Source organism: Aulonocara sp. 'chitande type north' Nkhata Bay, linkage group LG18 (assembly GCF_057382095.1).
Source record: "Aulonocara sp. 'chitande type north' Nkhata Bay isolate Kocher_YH1m ecotype deep benthic linkage group LG18, A_spYH_male_GT1.1, whole genome shotgun sequence".
In the NCBI taxonomy this organism is placed as follows: domain Eukaryota; kingdom Metazoa; phylum Chordata; class Actinopteri; order Cichliformes; family Cichlidae; genus Aulonocara; species Aulonocara sp. 'chitande type north' Nkhata Bay.
The window spans coordinates 16749232-16769032 of NC_141361.1; the positions used below are offsets into that span (position 1 = coordinate 16749232).

A 19801-nucleotide genomic window follows, 5' to 3' on the forward strand; every position below is an offset into this window, starting at 1 on the left:
AAAAAGAGTTTCAAAATGTTCCCAGTGAAAAAATTGGATTTTTTTCTCCCGGTATTTACAGAAAAGCAGAGTTTACTTTTGAGCTTTCTTGCCCCCTCCTTTAGCCCCTCCTTTTGCTCCCTTTTCCCCTTTGTCTCCCTTCTCTCCTGGTTTCTTCCCTTTCCCGTCCCCATCTTCCTTCTTGGATGCTCCCTTCTCGCCTTTTTCACCCTTCTTCTTTGTAGATGCGTCCTTTTCATCTCCTTTCCCCTCTTTGGCACTCTTGCCCTCTTTCTTGTCCTCCTTGGTCTTTTTCTCTCCTTTTTCAGCATCCACCTTCCCAGAAACTGTTTTTACCTCCTCAGTGGCTTCTGCTTTTGCAGCTGCAGGAAAAAAAAAAGAAAAAGGGTTAAAGGCTTCACAGCGACATCAGGTATCGTCGACACTCTCTGCCTCTAATTTTAATTGGGTGGGAAAATTTAATCCAGCGGAGTGTTGGGCTAAGTAGGTTGAATATAATGAAGGCGCATCTGTTTCCACCTTTTCTAATAACCATTGTCTGTTTATTCTTTTAATGGGATTGTTTGAAGTGCTTAACAGATGAGAACAGGAGAGCCAAAGTTAACAATCAGGTTTGTTTTCGCTCATTATTATTCAGGAGGCGAGATCTTGAGGCTGAGGCCAACAGAGCTACTGAAGATGCATATCGCATAAAAAGCAGTTTAGTATTGGAGAACGATACATTTGAGTAAAATAAAATGTATTTTTATCTTGTCTCATCTTAAATATCACCCTGCCTGGCTCGCTAGCCCTATATATTAGCCCTCGTCTTTGTTTGATTTTTGCCAGATGTGTTGCTGGTATAAGTCTCCTCATCTTAATCTCAGACAGACACTAAACAAGGATATATCCAAGGTTATCACACTTTATCAACACTAAGTGAATATAAACTCCACCAACAAGGATTGATGGGCACCCAACAATGTAACACTCATTAGGACCAACTGTGAAAATTCCTCAAAGGACATACAGACGGCGAGCTGGAGTGAAATATGGTTTCTTCTATTTTTTCTTCTTCTTTGTATGATTTTTCCAAAAGCTGCAAAAAACACTGGCTATATAATCAAAGGCCAAGAAACCAAATGACAAACACACACCAAATGTCAAAAGCTGCCAGAGGGACTCGGAGTAAACCTAAGATCATTCAGTCCCCCGTTTAGCTGAAGTGGGTGAATCCAGCTGACTTAAAATAATCAAGCAACCATAAGAATGTCTGTGAATAGATTTCTTTGTGTTTCCATATTTTGAAGCTGTCTTCTGCTATTATCCTCGACTGTAAAGCTCTTTTCTCTTGGTTTCTTCTAGATCTATCAGACGGGTTATGATTGAACCTGGCGAGCAGAAACAAGCATTTAAATTTCCAACATTTTGATCCCATGTCCATCAGACTCATATGTCATTTAAATTCCAATGTCAGACATGTAGGCTTTGTGCCATTTTGCCAGTGTCCTGTTGTTTACTTACTGCGGTGGGTTAGTTTAAGGTTAAGAAAGGCTCTGACTCTCACTATTAAATGTCAGATGTTCAGCGTGGATAAAACTGGCACAATTTTTGATAAAACATGAAGGCTTAGTGAATTTTAGAGTTGTGACATTTAGAAAATTAAAAAGTGACTTCCATCTCAATAAGTGTATTAAGATTTTGACAAATTCAGCTAAAAATGGCCACAAAGACATCATAAACAGTGAGTGTTTAAGAACAATAACTTTTTATCTTGCCCTGAGATGGGCTTGTAATAAGACTAAAGTTGTTTTTGGAAGTCTTTGCGCATCAAACTATGTTTTCCTTACTGTCTGAGGGGGGCAGATGTGCGAGAAATGCATTTGATTTCTTACAAACAAAAGATGCAACTACTGGCTGACACACGGGAATGTCTTCATTTCCAGCTACTTGAAACTATTCACTTTGAGCTCCAGAAGCAGCAGCTCTGGATGAGAGATGATGGTAGATAAGCGAAGACGACAAATTGGAGGAACTGTTTCACAACTGTCTTCTGTGAGTGTTTCTGAGAGAGATGGGGAGAGAGAGATAATAAGTTGACGCTAACGCTCTGAGGCTTCCATCTCTCACTGTAACAGTAGTTGAAACAGATACAGGCTGTGAAGCCAGAGATGCTCACTACTTTCTTTCCACAGATTTCATTTTTGGAGCCAATATGCTTGAAGCTAGTAGGTGCATGCAAGTGACACAGGATGCCCGACATTTTAGTGGCGTGAAAACCAACTCGGCTCATTTTACAGATGCTCACAATATCTGCCTTTTTGTTTAGCTGCGTTTTTGTTTTATGTTTTTTTTTTTTTACTTTTATGCAATGAACCTATTTTATTCCTGATTTGTAAACAGATCTGATATCCACACACATATCCAAAAAATAGGAGTGGACACTTCTTGATCCTCATTTGTAACATTTAATTAATAATTCAGTGCTACTTTTACCGATTAGCCTACTTCGGGAAAGCATTTCATGAATTTGATGTTGCTTTGCATAATCAAAACCTCATTGTAGAAGAAAAAACTCGCAAAACTTTTAATCCTGAGCTTCATATTAACATATTTGCTGTCTTACATTCAGCAACACAGGATTCGTTTTATTTTCTTTACTTACAGGGTCATTTGGTTTGTCAGATTTTACTGCTTAAAAACTTGGCGTTGTGTCAGCTGGTTATATTCCCCGGAGAGAGGCAGCAATTTGCATGTTTGCTTGTGTGTTAGTGCTCCTCTTTTGTAAACCGTGTACTGTGGTGTGTTTTTTTTAGCACAAGCATATATGTTTTCACTCTTTTGTTTCCCTTCAGCCCCACTTCAAGACATATGGTCACTCAGTTTATAGCCAATAACAGAATATTTACTCCAGTGCATATTGGACCAACATTTTTTGGTTGACACTAGAGAGTATAAAACTCTGGATGCTTTGACCACAGCAGAGTCATCATGTGCCCAAATGCAGGTCTTATTTTAATAAATGATCACCTGGCAACTCAGTGACTGCTGATTGTGTTGTTTTTTCTTTTTTCTGATTTTTACAATAAATAGTTAATGTACTGTTACATGATATAGCACCTAGAGGAACAGGAAGTGACAGCTGTCTGTGGTTATTTGCCATTATTCTTACCTAAGAAAGCACCATCTTTGAGGAAACGCACCAAAGAACATTTGTAAGAATAAGAACACTTAATCGTTCAAATAATTAAACCCAGGAGTGCCGTGCAGATCGTCCATATACACTAGAAAAAGAGAGCGTGCTTGATTTGCTTTATTTAAAACCACTTTGGAGAAGCAAACAGACAGAGAGGGACGGGGACAAACACAGAGCACAAACAATAGATACGAGGCGTGGTACGTTCATTACAGTTTACAATGATTTTGTAATAGCAATATCCTGTCTTCAGAATTTCTGATCAAATCCGTTTTGTCTTGAAATCCACATTTTCATCAACATGAAGCAAAAAAATATTGGGACATTTAGGGACATAAGTACACAAGAACATACAGTATGGACTACAAAAGCCAAGCTGCCCTATAGAGCCAGAGTAGTTACATTCACAGAAGCAGCACAATACCTACTATTCAGCTCCATTAAAACTCACTATCAAGCAAAGTTTGGAGAAGTTAGATTAGATTGTACCGGTACTCTAATTTCTGACTAGTTCAAAAGTGATGAGGTAAGCAGCTGAATGAGAGATGCTCTTTTCTGGTTGAGCTTCTCTTAAATTTCATTCAAGGAAAACCAGATGCACTAAATATCGAACAGGCTGATGCATGTGTGATAAATGCAAGAAGGGGACTTTTAGAGCAGCTGCCAATGTGCATGCTATGTTTTTTTTTGTTAAAGCGATTTAGCCAAGAGGAGTGTCTGAAGGAAGATAAGAGCTGAAGAAAAGGAGGGGGAAAATATCATGCTGTCTCTGGCAAAGTGAGGGAGCTGGGATGCTCCTCACTGACCCTAACAACTGAGGGCTGGCTGTTGTTAGCACTCTGAGTTTGAACCTGCTCAGAGAGTGTCTGTACTGCAGAAGCATCAGGGGCAGCTGGAAGAGAAGAGAAGAGAAGAGAAGAGAAGAGAAGAGAAGAGAAGAGAAGAGAAGAGAAGAGAAGAGAAGAGAAGAGAAGAGAAGAGAAGAGAAGAGAAGAGTTTAGTACATGAAAGTATCAGAAGAAGACTTTAACCAAGTGTGAAACATTTTGTCAGGTGAAAAAAAAGAGACAGCAAAAGTTTAATAAATCAAAGCTATCCTAGAAAATAAGTTATGTAAAAAGAGAGCTGTCCTTGATCTTAATCACAAAGCAGAACTGCAATACTAGAGAGAAAAACTTCTGTGATTGTAGATAGAAACCCAAATTCCTATTGTAACTCATCCATACAGAACTGAAGTCACCAGTGTTACCCCCCCATCCATGTCTGCGATGTGCTTTGGTCTAAGGGAGTCTGATGTCTCTCTCTGTCTATCTCTGTGCACTTCACTAATGGTTCAAGAAGAATGCATGGAAAATTCAAGCAGTTATCCATCATTTCTCTCATTTGAAGGAACTGGTAGTTGAAGTATTTAAGGAGTAGGACAGTTCTTGTGAACTTCCGCAGCTGGTAGCTGGTACCTGCTTGCAATTATAACTCAATTATAAACCAATCTAATACTATCATATTAATATTTGAAAGATATGAGAGAGGGGTACTTACAGCCTGGGATCTCAGTCAGCTCATTAAGAGGTGGCACTGTCTCTAATGTGTTGGCGTATTTCTTGGCAGCCTGCCTTTGTGCATGCCTTGCTTCAATTTCCTTTTTTGTTCTGGGAATTCGGCATTTGAATATACAGCACAGAGTGATGACTAAAGGAGAGAAGAACAAGGATAAAGACAGGGTGGCGTTATTTGAATAAGACATTTTAATAACACCTTACATGATCAATAAGAACTTAAGGGGCAGTGGCAGTCACAATATGCAGTGGGGTCCAAAACACTGAGAATACTAAGGTACATTTTTATAAATTCCACATTACAAATGAATATAAGCAAAATACAATATATATTAACATTCTGACTGAATGTTTAAAAAATAAATAGATTTCAGAATATCTTTGTATTTGTTTGGTGTTTTGGTCGTCCTCCTCCCATTCTTTGATGACAGAAAGCAATCAAGCTGGAGGTGTGTGCAAGAAAATACCTTACCCTATCCTACCATTACCGGACAAAGTTCCAAAGAATGTTTTGTGACATGTTTTGCTTTGTCAGCATACAAATGCTTCCTCAAATATTCAGTGGTGAGTAAAGTCGAGCTACTGAGGAGTCCATGAGTGCTCCTTAATCCTGGTTCACTTGGACTCATTATCCTGCTGCAGTATGAATCTCTCTACACAAAGATGCAAACTAAGAGGGAGAAAATGTCTAAAAACGCCTGTGAGTGCTTCTTGTTCTAAACACATCCCTCAATGACTAACTGACTGAAACCGATGCTGACGTGTGATGAAGTTGCACCACAGCCACATGGCTGCATAATGAAGTGTAACTGTGTTACATGTTTAGCAGGCCAACTGTAGTTTTGCTGTGTTGGTTTGCTGTGTTGCTCTTCCCGGTCTCGGTACAGCCCACCTTCCAGTGGAGCCAGTGAGCAGCTGGCTCCACTCAGCAATCAGCTGTGGTAGTACTTAAGCTGAGGAGAAGACAGCCAGTGCCAGAGAGCTTTGTCCTGACAGGGACTGAGCTGTGGTGTTTGTTGCCTACTCCCTGGTGAATGTGAATTTTCTTCTGGATTGATGTGTTGAGCTGATCAGCTTCAAAGTCTGTTGCCGTATTTCATTTTGTTTTTCATGACAGTTGTTGCTTGGTCATGTTTTTTAAAGTTAAAATGGTGATAAATTTATTTATTTTGTCCCTCTAATTCTGCTTCAATTTCCCCGCAGACACCATTTGTTAGTTCCCCACATCCATTGGACTTACTGGTGACAGTTTTAACATTGATTGGTGTATTTTCTTTTTCTTTTGTAATTCTAGCTGGAGAGAAGGTACACAGCCACAGGATATGTTTAATAGCATCCTACATCTTGCATGCTACTTCTAGTCTTGCTCTCTCTTTCATCACTCAAACATGGCATGCTCAGCAGGGAGCGGTGAATGAAACATCCATAATTAATCTTTATTTACCAAAATGCTGGTTATGAAGAATCTAGTTAGAATGTTAGATTAGGTTTAGTCATATTTGCCCGTCTGGGTCTCTGCATGTGCGAGTGTAAAGTGTAAGTTTGTGAAAGGCTTTCTATTGTTACAAACCGCTGTGTGCACATTGAATAGGTTTTGTATATTGTATTGTTAAATTGTTGCTATGCTTTTATGTTTGTTACTGAAGCAGAAGCAGCCATGCATGTAGAGCCCTTTTACAGATTACATTGTCTATAGAAGTAGAGATAAAATGTTTGGTTGATTGAGCACAAAATTAATTAGCAACTATCTAGTTAATTTTCTAAAATAATTTTTAAAAACCATAACATTTCATGCATGAAACGATAGTCCTAGCTTTAAAACAGCCACCCCCCGGCACTCAATAAACTATTAAAGATCCAAAGTATATACTTAGGATTTTTTTTTTTTACTTATTTATTTATGTACACGAGGATAATTCATTCATGTCTTAAAAAGGCTCAGCTGTAACTCAACACCTTTGGCTCATTTTGTATATGCACATTGATGAATATGCAAATTAATCTGCACCTCTTCCCTGCGTCTTTTGCCCACAGCCTCCACCTACACTCTCCCATGGTATCGGAAAGAGCTCTTGCAAGATGAAGTCAGACATAGAGACCGCCACTGTGTGTGCCTTTTTAAGCAAGAGAGGAAAACAAGAGGTTTAGGACACAGTCGGGACTTTAAGGGTAAGGGGAAAGAAAAAAATAACATAATGCTTAAAATATATGCAGCACATTGAAAAGCAGCATCAAGAACAAAGCAATTAAAAAGATTAAAACTGTCAGGGAAGCTTCTGCACACCAAATCCCCTCCTCGTGGCTCCATTTGTGTCTTCTCCACTCCTCTCCACGTGTCTCCAAGTGGAGCAGAGGACACACAAATGCACACAAATGGTGCAACAGAGAGCAGAGGGGAGCAAAAATAAAAGTAGAGCCTCTCAGGCGGAGATTATATTCATTTCAGGAAGTATGCATGTGCAACTGTGGACACGATGGAGGATTAGTTACTCTTGTTGTACCTTTTCCCCATGAGTCTCTTTGATGACACATGCATGAAGGGCAAGTGGGCTCTCATACATGCACAGACACATGAAACGAGTGTAGATTAGGTGATCAAATAGCTAATAATGTGTCATTAAGCTATAACTTGTTCCCTATCACCTGCTTTGACAAGTTAGCCCCACTTTGCAAGTTCCCAGCTTCTTGTTTTCTTGGTTTGTCTCAATCATGTTTTAGAGACCGTTACTAGACACTGAAATTCCACAAATATTGCAAAAATATTTGGCCATGCCATCAATGCCTTTGCAGATGATATGTCTTATACACAATTTTAAAACCTGCTTTTCATTAATTGGGTAATGTTGTGAGGTTTGGGCTGTTGGTTGGACAAAACCATGCACTGGGGTGACATCACTTTGAGCCCTGAGATTTTTTAAATAATTTCAAACCAAATAATTGAGAAAAACATAATCAGCAGATGAATCGCCGTTAATAACCATAAGTTGTAAACATCACATTGTAAACGTCCACGGCAGACCCAGTGGCATTTCGATAAGTTTTTATTAATCCCTACACGGTTGCTGTACATTCGCACTCAGAGCTGCAGCTCTCCCGCTGCCAGCTCAACATAACACCAACAACAACAACCCAACCACAGGACCCAGTACAATATTTAAGTCGGCGGGGCATGATTGCGGATGCCGTGCAGGTGCGTTATTTTTGATTACTTTCTGTGCAGTGTGTCAGCTCAAATTTGGATACAAAAAAATTGAACAAAATTTGGTTTTTGCTTAACAAAAAAGTATTTTTGTCAAGTTTTGAAAGATTTCTTAAATATTTGTGTTTTCTTGTTTTTATGGCGAGGGTCTAAGAAATTTGTTAAACACTGTATGGATTAAGCTTTCAGTACTAATTACACTCAATTACTTTTTAAACCACTGAATAGCATCACCTATTGAACAGTTGTAGGTGTATAAATGAGTTTATCAGAAAAGCTACACCTGTGGCGTTCATGGATTTAATGGTTTTATTGAGGTATTGTACTTTTGAATCACTGATTTTGTGGGTCTGCATGCTGATAGATAGATAGATGATTGCTGGCAGCAGATGTCATATGTTTTTTGTATTACTGTACTGCCAATTATGTTAGCGCTTTATTTTGCTGTTCGGTGTTTTTATTTAGTTCCCTTTTGCATTGTTCACTGTAAAATCTGTATTTTGCATAGTTCGAGGATTCAGTCCCGTTGCTCAGTGTCTCCAGTGCTTTGGCCTGTGTTGGTCTCTAGTCAAAACTGTAGTTTGAATATGAGAATTGACTTGATGGATATTTGTGGATGTCATTTTTTTCTTCTTCTTCTTCTTTTTTTTTTTTGAGAAAATGCATGTTTACTAAATCTTTTCATAAATAGCCAGCCAAGACAGATAACCCACAGAGTCTGTTGTGGTATCTTCACTTAGGTCAATTGACTCCCAGTGGTCTATGAACAATGGGTGTGAGTTTATTTATGAAAAGAAGCCTATGATGAGTAGGTCAAATCAATGTGATGCCGGCTGAATACATGTCTCTGTGAAAGGTCAACATAGAGAAATAAGACGTGCATGGGGGAAATGCAGACTTGGTAGGTGGACAAACCATAAACTGTCAGCAGCTGCTCTGTCAGTGCTACAGTCCTGTCTGCTTGAAGGACCTGATGCTGCTAGCCCAAGTTTACAGTAGGGCTGCAGCTCTGGGATGAGTGATAGCGGTGAAGCCTGGGGTGGCACTACCAGATAGGGTTAAGAGGGATAAAGACAACTCCAGTGGAGAAAAAAGCTGCTAATAATAATATGTCGCTTCTTATCAGGGCCTTTCAAGGAGAACAGTCCTTTTGGCAAATATTCACAATGTTAGAAACTATCTAAGGATAAGACGAACACACCCAAACAGCCTATCACTTATGATCTGGTAGTTGGACTTGATTGATTTGAGCAGTGACTTTTCCCAGAAGAAAGTCAATGCTTTAAGTCAGACATTTCTTCCGGTTTCCAGTTTTATTTCAATTAAAGTATGTCTGAATCCTTAAGATGTAAAATCGTGCTGTAAAATATTATATACTGTATATACAGAATACATAGAACATAACAAAATAGCAGAAATTTAACATTACAAAATGAAAACTATGAGGTCAAAATAACACATTCTGCGTGGTTGTAAGTTTCCTTGTGTTACTGTGCAACCAAAATCCATGTTCTCAGAAAGGGCACATGGAGTGTTTACTCTCTGCATGAGTAGGTAAGTAGGCCCATGGCATTTTTGTGTCTAAGGCCAGTGGTCATGATAACCCATCATGGCACCAAGAGCTTGCATGAAAGCAGGGTTATTATTTTTTTGCTTGCACAGTGACATGTTTCACAGTGGCACTAGGACTGTTTATCAATCAAGTTCTTTAGGATGTGGTAAAATTATTATTTCATCTAAATGCACCGGGAGGTCATGTTTTCTAAAAAATGATTGGTGAAGTATCTCAAAAGCAAATGATGTGGTGTCTCCCCTACAGTATTCCTTTTTAATATGCAATTAATGATTAGCCCCGGCTGAACTGCATCAGGGAACAAATGTGTAACCTGCTAAATGTCATTATGCTACCACTGCCAATGTGAGCATGCCAAAGACTCCATTCAGGCCAAAATGCAGATAAGAATGAAGACTTGAACTGTTTTCTGAAACAAATCTGCCAGAATAAAACAAACAAACAAACAAAACAAAGTATCTCTGCCCTCATCCTGCAGTTGTTCTTATCAGCTGCTTAGTGAAATTGTTCCATTTGCTGACATAATATCAGTATTATTGTGATAATCAATCACACTGTGCTTGATTATCACATCGTGAACTCATAATTGAGGACATTTGCATTCTGCGGCTACATCTCAAGATAGCTGTTTTCTTTATGAATGATTTGTGAAGGTGACAACAAAGTGATTTCCTGAGATATACTAACCAACTGCCAGAACAAACATGGAAAAGATACCAATGACCTGCCATAACCGCAGCCCCCAGAAAACAACGGTCTCTGAAGTGACAGGGTCGGGCTTCTTTGGGGGATCTGTGGGTAAAAGCTGTGGGCAAAAGAGAGAGAGAGAGAGAGCATCAACTGTTTTTTATATATCTGCACACAAACTAAAAATAAATCTTCACAAAAAAAAAAAAGGATTAACAACAGTGCAAAGCTCAAGGAGCAACACGATCTTAGAGGACCTCAAATTTCAGAGAACTATTTTTAGTTTTCACTGTGATACTTCATTCTTTAGGCAATGCAGCATGTCAGTAAAGTACTTGGTGTTCGAGTTTTCAGTCACTCTGCAATCTTTTCTGACTCAAAGTAAAATGAAAAGTTTTTGAATCTGTCATATTGTCACAAAGCATTACCATTTAGATAAGAAATAAGGGTTGAAGTCAGACGGGCATTGATTCTTCAGCATACAGCTGGATGAAGCATTAAGGAATAATATCTGCCTCCTTTCTGTGAATTTACTACAAGTGTGCTGCCAACATCCTTGTACTGTATGTCCTTGTACAGCCTCACATTTCATTCCGAGCAATGTTAGCGCCTCAACATCATTTCAGTTATTAACAACAACTACAGTGTAGCTCATATTGTATTTACCTGGCAAGGATACTTTGGCAAATGTTTACATGTCCACAGATTGTAGATTTTCTTAACACAATTTCATGATAATAAAACATTAAAGCTTTATAGCTGATATCAAAATGAACCCATATAATGAACTCATATAATTATAGACACCATCTGGTGCTGGGATCGTATCAACCCTAAATGCCGTCACCACCAACTCATGAGTACACAGTAGTCATTACAACATTATTCCATCAGTAGGCAGTGCTGAGTCTTATCTTTGAACTCTTTCAGTTTGATGACACCTGTGAAATCACACTCACTGGGCCACAGAAACACATTTTGACAGCCACACGCATGCAGTACATTTGATATATAGATGTACTGTAAGAAAATCCCAAGAGACAAAGCAAACAATTATCAGAGCATTTTCTAACAAAATTGTTTAATCAATTATCGTACAAATAAAAAGGCTAATAAAATAAAATAAATAAATAAATAAAAAGGCATAAATATATGGATTTGGAAAATAAGTAAATAAATAGAAAATAAATAGCTATAAATAAAAACTAATTCCCTTGTTAACTTAGTGAATGGAACAGAAATTGTTGAAATCATTTTCAAATAATATATTAATCCATAAATATGTTGTTAAAATGAAAAATTTTATTAAATTAAATAAACTAAATGTATTAATAATAATAAATTAATTAATTAATTAATAATATTAATAAACCAAATGTATTAAATGAAAAATATATTAAATTTAAACATAAAGCCATCCATAAGTATGTAGTGAGTAAATAATTAATTACAAAAATAAAATGTAGTTTGAAAAGAGAAATTGAACAGAACCCCCTGCTTCCTATTCCTGTATTCCTCTCATTTAGTCTTTCCTATACATGTTGATCCATGTGCTCCATTCCTGAAACAATTTGTGAATGTTTTGTAGCTCTCTTTTAAAAACTGCATTTTAATATACATTTTCATTATGTTCTTAGATTTATTTGTAACACTTTAAGATGATCAAATTGTATTTTTATGCAAAGTATTTATTGTTGCTTCATATTCAAAATCTTTTTTAAATCTCATATACTATAATTTTTAAAAAGTAATATGTAATTTAGTCAAATATTTAACTTTTGATTAATTTTTATTCTGAATGTATGTTTTCATATTGTACATTCTGTTAGTGTGACTGCATTTTATTTCTCTAATATTTTAATGACACTTTCAGTCCTCCATAAAAAGGATCTTTAGTATTTCTTTAAGGAAATCTCCCCAAACCCCCTGTATGTTTCCATGCCAGATGTGAACTTACATGGTCCCCCTTAAAAACAAGTACCCACAGTGACAGCAGTGAATGTGTTGCACAAGTTGCCTGCTTTCCATAAACTTTCTCAGTGTTCTGAGATGTCTCGCATGTTGTACAAAGTTTTTCTTGTTACCGTCCAAGACCAACTATTTTGTGATTTCAAAGCTCTCTCCAGAGCTGTGGATTAGGGAACAATAAGTGTAGAAACTGGCTGTAGTATGCGTTTGTCTTCCTGCTAGATCAATGACTTGGATCGGTACTACCACAGCCATCAGAGGGCCGGCTCCCTGATAAAATTACTGAGTAGATTTCTCCCTGTCTCCTCTGTATCGATCACTTGATTTGATGATACAAGGCTGTTTTGGAAACTCTACACTTTAGTCCATAAACCAACAGAGAACAGATCAGAAAATGGACATTATTGCATTTGTTGCCTTTATGTGTAACAGAATTATGAGATGAACCACAAAAAAATCAAAGTTTCAAAAATAAACTAAAATGGTGATATCATACACGTGATAAACAGCAGCATAGGATGAGATGAAAAGGAAACAGTTGATGGGAAGGGTAAGTCAGTTAAAATACTAAAAAGGATGAGAGATGTCACTATCATACTAGAAATTAAAAACAAGCGCTCGTCAACTTCCCAGGATATCTCTGCTTGCTTTAAAAGCGCCAGTGCAAAAGGACCAGTTTGTTTACTCTAGTCTAAAAAGAACTGATAACAAGCAAACACGCCAAATGTGACAGTGTACACGGCTTCAGGGTGTCTGCACCGTTTATGCACTGAGCAGGATACAAGAAGGGCTGTGATCTTTAACAGAGAAGTTGCCAAAAAATGTTTTGTGTGTGTGTGTGTGTGTGTGTGTGTGTGTGTGTGTGTGTGTGTGTGTGTGTGTGTGTGTGTGTGTGTGTGTGTGTGTGTGTGTGTGTGTGTGCAACTCACTTATTGAGGATATTTTGCACATCTAATAAAACAACTGTTTTTCTTTAAGAGTGATTGTGTAATGCTAAGTACTTTCTTCCTGAGGACATTTCTTATTTTATTAATTATTTATTTGCCTTTTTTTTTCTTTCAGTGAAACAACAAGCACAAAATGACCTCAAGTAACCCCAATGTTAATGATTACATACCTAAATCTATAAAACATTTTTATTTGTTGGATGTTTGGCTGATTAGTTGGTATGTTAAATCTTCAAAGCCTTGATTGAATATTCTCCCTCAAATAATAGTTCTGATTTGCTCCGCTAAGGAAAACCTCTGGGGACTAATCAAGGAACATTAGTATAAGAACAAGGGATTAATACCTAAAAATAGAAAAGTGTGCACTTGGTTAAAAATGACTCAACATATAAGAGCAAAAGGCCAATTACTCAAGTAATGAAGTACAGGACCAATATTATGCACAAAGAATATGGACAAACAATTTCCTGAAATCTAAAGCCTTATATTTAATTCTACATTTAGCACATGCTTACTAGAAAATAGTTTTGCTGTCCTCTACAGCAACAACAAACATTATTATTATTTATTAACCATCTTCTGTCTCAAGCTCTTAAAAGGCATCACACAAACACCAAGAGGGAGACTGTTACTAGAAGTTTCTCATGCTTTCTCTCATCTTTCTCTTAAACCTGTTTGCTGCAAACTGAAGTTCAGAGGATGTTGATGCAAAAATGAGTCATAGATAAACATTGGTATATTGTTTCCTTGTGGAACACATTAAATATCACACTATTAGTATTCAACACAAAATTCATTCACTTTCATGTTCCTGTAGTTGACTACTACTGATTGACTTGATGTTATAAGAATGTTTAGTCATGCAGTCATCATTTATTGTTTCATACCTAAGAAAATGGACTTCAGATCATTTTTGTAGCCAGGTCTAATCAAATTCTCTGAATGTAACTCTTTTTTCTCTATCCCGATCAAAAGCACGAAAACCCTTCGAGTACTAGTCACCTAGCTCCCCTCTAAGAGCACCCATTTAAACATGTGTGACATGGCTGTTCATGTCAGCCCATATAATATATCAGGGTTCAACATAGGTTCACCCTCTCCTCCTCCAATAAGGCAAGACACAACTACGGCGGCAATACAAAGGAGCATTAATCGTACACATTTAGGCTTCCCCTTAAAACGCCGATGTACCTGCACTCGTCACTTAGAAACCTCGAGGCTCTTTCTGAGAGGAACCTGTGGAGGACAAGGTGATGTATCAGGTTCTTACCTCAGGATCCGGGATCTGGGAGAACACGGAGGACAAACACTGAGACAGCAGCACTGTTCCCCAGCCCCGCAGTAGGAGCTGAGGCGGGCATACAGGCTGATCCCCAACCATTCTCTCCCCTCTTTCTCCCTGCAGCCACCCTGCCCCCTCTTCCTCTCTTCTTTCTCTGCCTGCACTTGCGCTGTTTACAGGACAGGACCACAATGGCCCTGGGTGATTAATAGTGACTATGGTGATGAAGTCTTCCTCCTATCCACGGTCATGTCTATCTGTTGCCTTTATGTCACACCAGAGCAGGAACCCAAAAGCACCGGCAGTCACCAGTGCAGCCAGCTGAAAACTGCTCCACTAGAATGGAGGGAACCAGCCCTGCAGTTAGGGTACATTAATTAATTAACAGACCTGGTGTGGTTTACAGCCAGCTCATCCTGCTGGGGACAGGCTGTTAACTCAGACTTGGGGAGAAGCGAACGAGTGAGTCATCGCCTTTATTGCCCCTGGCTGAAGTGTAAAATCCTCACAGCCTCATCCTTTCAGTGTGGTAAAAGATGACGAGCCAAGCTGTCGTTTTCAAGTTGGACTTGCCTGAGGAAAAACGAATGACTTCTATGTGAAAATGAACACAACAGGGTAAATACTTGAGAAAAGAGCCAACACCACAAACCTACATTAACTCTATATCCAACTGCAGTGTTAAAGAGCTTTAAACTTTGCTGTCCAGCGACCTTGTTAGTGCAATATTGCCTTTATTGTAGCTCTACTTTAGTCTCCATCAAACCCTGAAACAATGCGATGCTCTGGTTCTGCTGAATGCTCAGTTTGCCTCTTAACAGTTTTGTTTTTGCATGTTGCAGCTGGCAAGTAAACCAGATAAGAGATGTGAAAATCAAATGATGTAATACCCCATGTGGAGCCTGGACGAATAAACTGTATGTGATAGTCCTCTGTAGACAAGAACCTTTGGATAACACACACTCAACTGATTGATTGTTAATATGAAATATTGATTAGACTGGCTGTTGATCTTGCTCTCAAACACATTTAATACTTTCCACAGCAATATCTGGTTTTCTGTTTTTGTAAGTCATCAGTTTCATTACTAATGGAACATAATGTCAATATGTCTTTTATTATCAATTATCCCACTACTCTCATCTGCTTCTGCTGTAAACGTGAATTTTCACAAATTTCACATATACCGCTTTATTAGTGGAGAATTACAGATTACATAAAGGTTTCTGTGAAATGACTGCAAAGAGACTGACTGACGCATCCTGCAGAGAGATGCTTTTCCAAATAGATTCGAGTATCATGCTGATGTCTCGGGGCACGTCTAATAGGCCCTTTGACATGAAATGTCATTAGTCAAAGTGGATTCGGTGTCATTATAGCTCCATTTTTGCCATCCAGCCCTTTTCACATTCCTGAGTAAGTCTTTAATTAACAGTGACAAAGTACCTTGTCTTTGAATGTTTTCTTTATAGCTAAAAACAGTCTGAATTGTCCCTGTAATCACCAAAGAAACAGGGACATCGTGTATTATTTAAACTGATGGGTGAACACACACTTCTGTTCCTCCATCACACTTGAATCTGACTTCCCTGATCAAAATCACTGAGAAACATACACTACTTTAGAAGGCAGAAGCCCCATCCTGAGGGGGTTTCGGTGATAATGACAACCCTTATCTGCATGCAGAATTAGTCAGAAATAGCTCCCTGTGATTGGCTTTCTGACAGAGGTGTAGGATGTAATCACTATACCAGTGCAGGATCTGTTAGGTCCAACCACTGGTGTATGAAAGAGCCTTTCTTGTTGTTTAATGCAATATGCTTGCACAAAGCTTCTTTTTTGTTGTTGTTTTTTATTTTTGCCATGAAATTGCTATTCGTCAAAAAATGTTATCTCACAGGCAGTTTAAAAGAAGTCTTTGAAATTGTGTTCCCCTCACAGACTATATATATATATTACACAGTGAGTGTCTCCTCTCTAGCTTAGCATTATATTTATGCGGCAAGCAGGTCTGCTGGGAAGCAACCCTTAGTGATAATGATGCTTTGTTGTGACATTTTATATGTAAAATGAGATGGTTATGAAAGACTGAACAGCCAATTCACACCCATTACACATTTGTTTTTGTTTTTTTAACCAAGGTTAAAGTATTAAAATGAAGCACCAGCTTCATATTTTACATTTGAAGCACTTCACATATCTACTGAGTGCACCTCAAAGCCCTGAGCAAATCCAAATCTTGTTTGATTCTATACCACTGTGATCGTAATTGATGGTGAGCAAAAATATTTATACAACAACATATCGCTTTGTTTTCTCTAATGAATATTGATACACTGGTGCCAAATGCATTAGATGAGACTTCCTGTGGTCCCTCTTATCAAATGAATCATGGAAAAGTGTAAGGAAATGAACTTACCTGCAACAAACACAAAAAAATCCCACAGGATAAAAATCGCAGACAGTGGTAGAAAACAAAGTCACAAGCTAATTAATTTATGATAATATACACATGCTATTTCATTTCAATGCAATGATTACAACATCTGTTTTTTCTTGGTTTTGTTGCTTTCAGGGATCTTTTGGCTTCTTGGATTAACTCTACCATGGTGCATCTATTCTAAGTAATTATCTTGCACGTCACATAATCTGTGTTTAGAGATAACACTGTTAGTGTCGATATATGTGAGCATGAATTGCAAAAATAAGAAAACAAAGGGAAGGAAAAGGAAACTGCTCAACAGTACAATATTGCCATCTATATAGCCGTGGTGGCTGGCACACTTGCTTACTTTTTGTACTTCCAAGAGAACTATAAATTCCTTCAAAGATGTGTATTATTCTTCCTGCAAAAATGGCAAAAAGTAGTGCAATGGTGCTTGTTAGAAGTGTTTCTTGCTTATGGACACCTGTACTCTTACCTGCAAACAGTGTATAAAGGGGACCAAGCGAGAGTCACTGAACTTTTTATTGCCTAATTATTTCTGAAGTTTAACAAAGTGCTAAAAAATTGTTGAATGCGCTACCCTTTGTGACTAAAAATAACAGTATTGCTTGCGGTGGGCTTGAGGTTTGAGGTGAGAAAGAAGAACATGAAGACATGGAAATACGGGAGAAAAGAGAGCAGTGGTGGAGGAGGAGAAAGACATGATCACAAAGAAATGATCACAAAGAAATGATGAAAAGATACACTCACAAATGTTAAATGGACATATAGTGTTTTAAAAAGCTATCTGTGATCATGAAATTAAAAGTAACTTATAAGACATCCTACGTAACTGGCTGGTCATAGACTGTGATAAGGCAGAACAGCGATGTCCATCTCAGCCACCGTATTCAAGATAGCAAAGTTACATGGTAGCTTCCACAAACCGGTGTCCTCTCCCTTTTTTTTAAAAAAATGTGTTAATTTTAAGTTTATAGGAATGGATCATATGTTGGAAGATGCAATTACACAGTAATAAATGTATATTCATGAGTACAATATAATTTTTTCTGTTAAATAACTTTAAAAAATGACTTAATGTACGTTTAAGGCTCTTGTTGAACTGTCTTGTTCTACATGCCTCATATGGAAGTCTGGGACTGATTGACAAATTTGAGATGGAGGTCCTCCCTTTTTAAAAAAGGGAGCAGTGTCGCTTCCAACTTAAAGGGAATTACACTTTGTGGCCCCCTGGTCAGAGTACTGGAGAAGAGAGTTCACTGGTTATTAAACTGTGGACTGAGGAGGAACAATGTGGTTTTCCTTCTGGAAAACACTGGACCAGCTCTTTATCCTCTTGAGGATATGCAGGGGTGTGTGAAAATTTGACAAATCAGTTTATATGTGCTATGTGGACTTGGAGAGAGCATTTGAAGGTCACCCTTTGGGGTGACCTGTAGGATATATCCTGTAGGGGGTACTTTGGAAGTATGGAGTGTCAGGCCCTTTGTTATGGGCTATTTGGTCCCTGTACAACTGTTGTGAGAGTTTGGTTTGCATTCCCAGCAAGAAGTCATGCTGGTTCCCAGTGGGTGTTGGACTCAGGATCCAGGACTGCCCTTTGTCACAGATTCTGTATCCACCTCAGAGGCACAGCATCAACTCCAGGGGCATTGTTCACAAGTGAGGGAAGGAAAAGAAGCCTGGCAGATGGATTGGTGCAGTATCTGTAGTAATGGGCATGCAGCCATAAGTTTGGTGAGGAAACTTATGGCAGCACAAGCTGTGAGTAGTGAACAATTAGATCATAGACACAAGTGGTGGAAATGAGCTTCGTCCAAGGGTGGCTGGGCTCTCTTTTAGGGTAAGGGGCTCGATCATTTGGGAGGGGCTCAGAATAGAGCCACATCGCCACCACACTGAGTCAGTGCAGTTCAGGCATGCTCAACTGGGATGCGACCCAGGGCAGACCCAGAAGAAATTATATCTCTCAGCTGTCCTCTGCGTCCTCCAAGAAGAGCTGGAGGAAGTGGCTGGGGAGGAGGTGGTCTGGGAATCTCAGCTTAAACTGCCCCTGCGACCCAGATAAGCTGCAGAAGACAAACAGATATTTTCACCAAAATTAATTCACTTGCCCATTTTATTTACTGTTTGACGCTGATTTGTTTTTGCTTTCTTCGTGTTGGTCAGAAACATGATAATAATGACTTGTTGCATGTTCATGCCTCAGAAAAGGTCAAATGGCTTGTCTGATTATTATGCAGGGAGTCAAAAGGTCTCCCAAAATGTTTGACATTTTCGTCCTATGGCTATGTGCTGAACTAGATTCAGTGCAAAAGAGGAAACATGCTCAGAGACATTATGCTATGGTAGTAGAAAACAACAATGGTAAAACACACACACAAATATATATATTTATTTATGTATTTATTTATTATGTATCAGGCTTCTTAAAAAGTGTCAGCTTTTTAAAATAAAGCAACTGTTAGTAGTACAACACACAGGGTGGTACCCTGTTTTACTAATTCAATATGAAGTCATAATCTGAATGATTAGCTGAAAAGAGTTAGAGGGTATCTGTTGTCTTGCCTGAGAATATTCAACCACTTTCCACCCTTACACGCCTACATGCTACATTATATGATTTTGCACAGACACCTTGAGGACCTGTTAAGTGTTAATTAGTGGATGTGACTGTTGTGTCAAAACAAATATTCATACATTTATATTCAGAAAACATACACAGACAGCATTTCTGTGAGCAACTGGCCTCCTGGGGCTTCACTGCATCTCAGCTGGTGTGTCATTCCCCTTTGTCTCCCCCAATTATTTCCATCTCTCTCTCTTTCTTTAAAACCTTCAGACAAAGGTAAAACTAGAAAAAGAAAATCACACCCTTGTTATCAGTGATGCTCTCGCACACATCTCCAGAAGGCTGCAGATCTCATTAACCGTGATCATATCTGTGAGCAAAATGTCAACTCTAACA

At 38.4% G+C, this 19801-nt stretch overlaps 1 protein-coding gene across 1 annotated transcript; it reads right to left on the reverse strand.

Annotated features, from left to right (window-relative positions):
- Positions 1-54: 54 nt before the first annotated feature.
- tmie (transmembrane inner ear) lies at positions 55-14677 on the reverse strand. The gene is made up of 4 exons (XM_086271007.1): positions 14376-14677; positions 10191-10308; positions 4715-4864; positions 55-362 (listed from the first exon to the last, which is right to left on the reverse strand). Exons 1-4 carry the CDS (start codon positions 14484-14486, stop codon positions 73-75), a joined length of 669 nt encoding a protein of 222 aa, XP_086127133.1. The 5' UTR covers positions 14487-14677; the 3' UTR covers positions 55-72.
- Between the last annotated feature and the right edge of the window lie 5124 nt (positions 14678-19801).

Bases quoted from the DNA above. Each gene is read 5' to 3' on its own strand.
- tmie (XM_086271007.1), bottom strand. From the start codon at position 14,486: ATGGTTGGGGATCAGCCTGTATGCCCGCCTCAGCTCCTACTGCGGGGC. The intron at 10,309-14,375 runs GTAAGAACCTGA...TTTTGCCCACAG, and splicing joins CCCAGATCCCGGATCCTGAG to CTTTTACCCACAGATCCCCC. The intron at 363-4,714 runs GTAAGTACCCCT...TTTTTCCTGCAG, and splicing joins GCTGACTGAGATCCCAGGCT to CTGCAAAAGCAGAAGCCACT.